The following is a 2,629-nucleotide window of genomic DNA, read 5'->3' as shown; positions in this document are numbered from 1 at the left end:
GTAACCTTTGGTATTGTTTATGTCACTAATCAGTCAGCCATAAACCAGCTGTGGGTCTGCAGGAACTCCTGCCTCTTCAAGTCTGTTCCAGGTCTTCATCATGTAGATTCATCCTGAAAGAGAAGATATTTAACCCGAGAGTAGAACTGATTTAATCTGAGTGTTTACTTGAAAGCTGAACATATCTGAGAGCAAGAAGTTTGCTTTTGGTATGGATTCTGTCTTTTCTTCTTTCTCTTTTAGCCTCCTCTACCTGCTTACACACACACAATGTAGCTTACATAACCATGTTTATATATAAACAGACTGAATCTGATTAGACTTCCCGTTAGGGAGAGAACACACTGCAGAGGAGAAAAAAAGCTAGAAAATTCCTGAAGAAATTTAACCGGGGCCTGCCAAAGTGTGCCTGTCGGTTGGAACCCATCGTTCTGATGATAACAATTAGCATCAATGCTAAAGAAAGCTGCAATGTACTCAACAACTTGTGGAACATTTCAAGCATGTAGAGTAGCATGGACCTATGGCATTCTGTATGCTAAAATTAATGTATAAGGTAAAATGCTAATGTTAGCCTAAATGCTAGCAGTAGCATGTGGAGCATCACTAGCATGTTATTTTAATTTGACTTGCTCCGTTCAGTATACTAAACATTTCTAATTAATAAGAAAATGAACTAATAGCTAACTTTAGGAAAAAGGCTAATGCTGATCAACTGCCTTGCTGTGCTAGGCAGTGCATTAGTGGGAGGCAGTGAAATGCTAATATTTGTGCTAATATTAATGAACTGTCTTACTGTACAAGACCAGCGCTGGACGGTGAATGTAACTCTGGTTCTGGTCCATCTGGATGACATGTTTGGCTTCCAACATTTTATCATTTTTTGGCATTAAAGCCTTTTTTCATATATAACCAGATCTCATTATTTCTCAAGGTAATTTACACTGAGGGGTTCTGGTCGGGTTCTGGAACTAATGGACCTGGTGGAGCACAGAGACAGAAATGAATGAACTCTAACACCTTTAAACTTGGAGTTTAAAGCAAGAGCAGAAAGTTAATCTGAGATTATGAATGTAGAAAAAGAGCTGCTGCCTCAGATCAGAACCATCTTCCATGTTCAACCATGTTCAAGATCTGCTCAACAGCAGGTTCAGCTCTGAGTGGACTCCACTCTCTGCCTGATCCAAACAGCAGAGCTCATCTTACTGGACTTCATGGGAGGTAGAAGAACATGAATCAGCACTAAGATTATCCCCAGTTCTTTCCAGAACCAACCCAGAGGATCTGAAATGGTTCTGATTGTCTTCATGGGGAAACTAGTAAAAAAATAATCCAAACAGACTAAATTGCAAAAATATTGAATGTGCTAGTTCTAAATTAGGCTGATATCTCTTTAATTTTATTGTTTGCTCTTGCTACTTATCTATAGAATTGTAATATAATTTTACCTCTATGATCTTTTAAATAAAATAAACTAAACATGGATTTAAAATGCAAATAAAGTCCATTCCATGTTTTATTTTCTGTGAAATAAGCTGCAGTAAAGCTTCTCCCCAGCAGGGGCGGTAACCGCGCTGACCGGAAACCGGAAGTAGCGGAACTGTTTGCTGCTGCTCGTTGTTTCAGCTCCATCATCGTTGGACCACAGCTGCAGTCATGGTGAGACTTTCAGCGATTCTGGTTGTGGACGGGTCCGTTCATTGCGTGGATATGATCCGGTTCTGTTCTAGAGAACCGGTCGGCTCTGGAGCCGCTGTGCTGGGAGAAAACCAGTCAAATCTGACCGGTTTGGACGGGTTCAATATTTTTTGCATATGATTCGGTTCTGTTGTAGAAACGCGGTCCGCTGTGCGACCGCTGTTATCTAGTTAAATCAGAGCGGTCCGGTTCGGCAGCTGATCGGAACCAGTCACTGGTATGAAGTTGGATAATCGGTGTGTTCTGGTTCTGTTTGCAGGCGAGGAACGCTGAGAAGGCCATGTGAGTAACAGGTTCTGTCCGAACCCACCATCCGGTTCTGCTCACCTGTCCAACAGAAATTATATTAAACAGACCCAGATGAGGAACGTAACCAAAAAACAGTTTGGAACCTTGAATCGGTTCTCTAAAGCAGCTGATTCGGACAGTTCCGACCCATCTGCCCAGAACCCGTCCTCCTGTCCGAACCAGCTCTGCTTCCCATGGGTTACCTTCTCCCTCTGCTCTGTCTTTCAGGACGGCTCTGGCCCGCTTCAGGCAGGCTCAGTTGGAGGAGGGGAAAGTCAAGGTCTGGTTCTGCTTGGTTCTGCTTGGTTCTGTTTTGGACCCGTTTGTCTGACTCTGACCGTGTCCCTGCAGGAGAGGAGACCCTTCCTGGCTTCAGAGTGCAGCGAGCTTCCAAAGGCTGAGAAATGGAGACGACAGGTACCAACAGAACCCTGGTAGTAACTCTGTAGTATTCAGTAGTAACTCTGTAGTATTCAGTAGTAACGCTGTAGTATTCAGTAGTAACTCTGTAGAGTATTCAGTAGTAACTCTGTAGTATTCAGTAGTAACGCTGTAGTATTCAGTAGTAACTCTGTAGTATTCAGTAGTAACTCTGTAGTATTCAGTAGTAACTCTGTAGAGTACTCAGTAGTAACTCTGTAGT

The 2,629-nt window shown here is 42.7% G+C and overlaps 1 protein-coding gene across 1 annotated transcript in view; it reads left to right on the top strand.

The window, feature by feature from the left end:
* The first annotated feature begins 1,572 nt into the window (after positions 1–1,572).
* Positions 1,573–2,629, top strand: part of isy1 (ISY1 splicing factor homolog) — a 17,812-nt gene continuing 16,755 nt past the window's right edge. The window contains exons 1-4 of the mRNA XM_015018354.1: positions 1,573–1,659; positions 1,958–1,980; positions 2,215–2,266; positions 2,338–2,403. Of these exons, the coding sequence (XP_014873840.1) occupies positions 1,657–1,659; positions 1,958–1,980; positions 2,215–2,266; positions 2,338–2,403 (144 nt within the window). The 5' untranslated portion in view covers positions 1,573–1,656. The remainder of the gene's footprint in view (positions 1,660–1,957; positions 1,981–2,214; positions 2,267–2,337; positions 2,404–2,629) is intronic.

Source organism: Poecilia latipinna, unplaced genomic scaffold (assembly GCF_001443285.1).
Source record: "Poecilia latipinna isolate Pla-1442-1.1 unplaced genomic scaffold, P_latipinna-1.0 Scaffold2266, whole genome shotgun sequence".
Lineage (NCBI taxonomy): Eukaryota > Metazoa > Chordata > Actinopteri > Cyprinodontiformes > Poeciliidae > Poecilia > Poecilia latipinna.
This window is presented reverse-complemented; position numbering and strand designations above follow the sequence as displayed.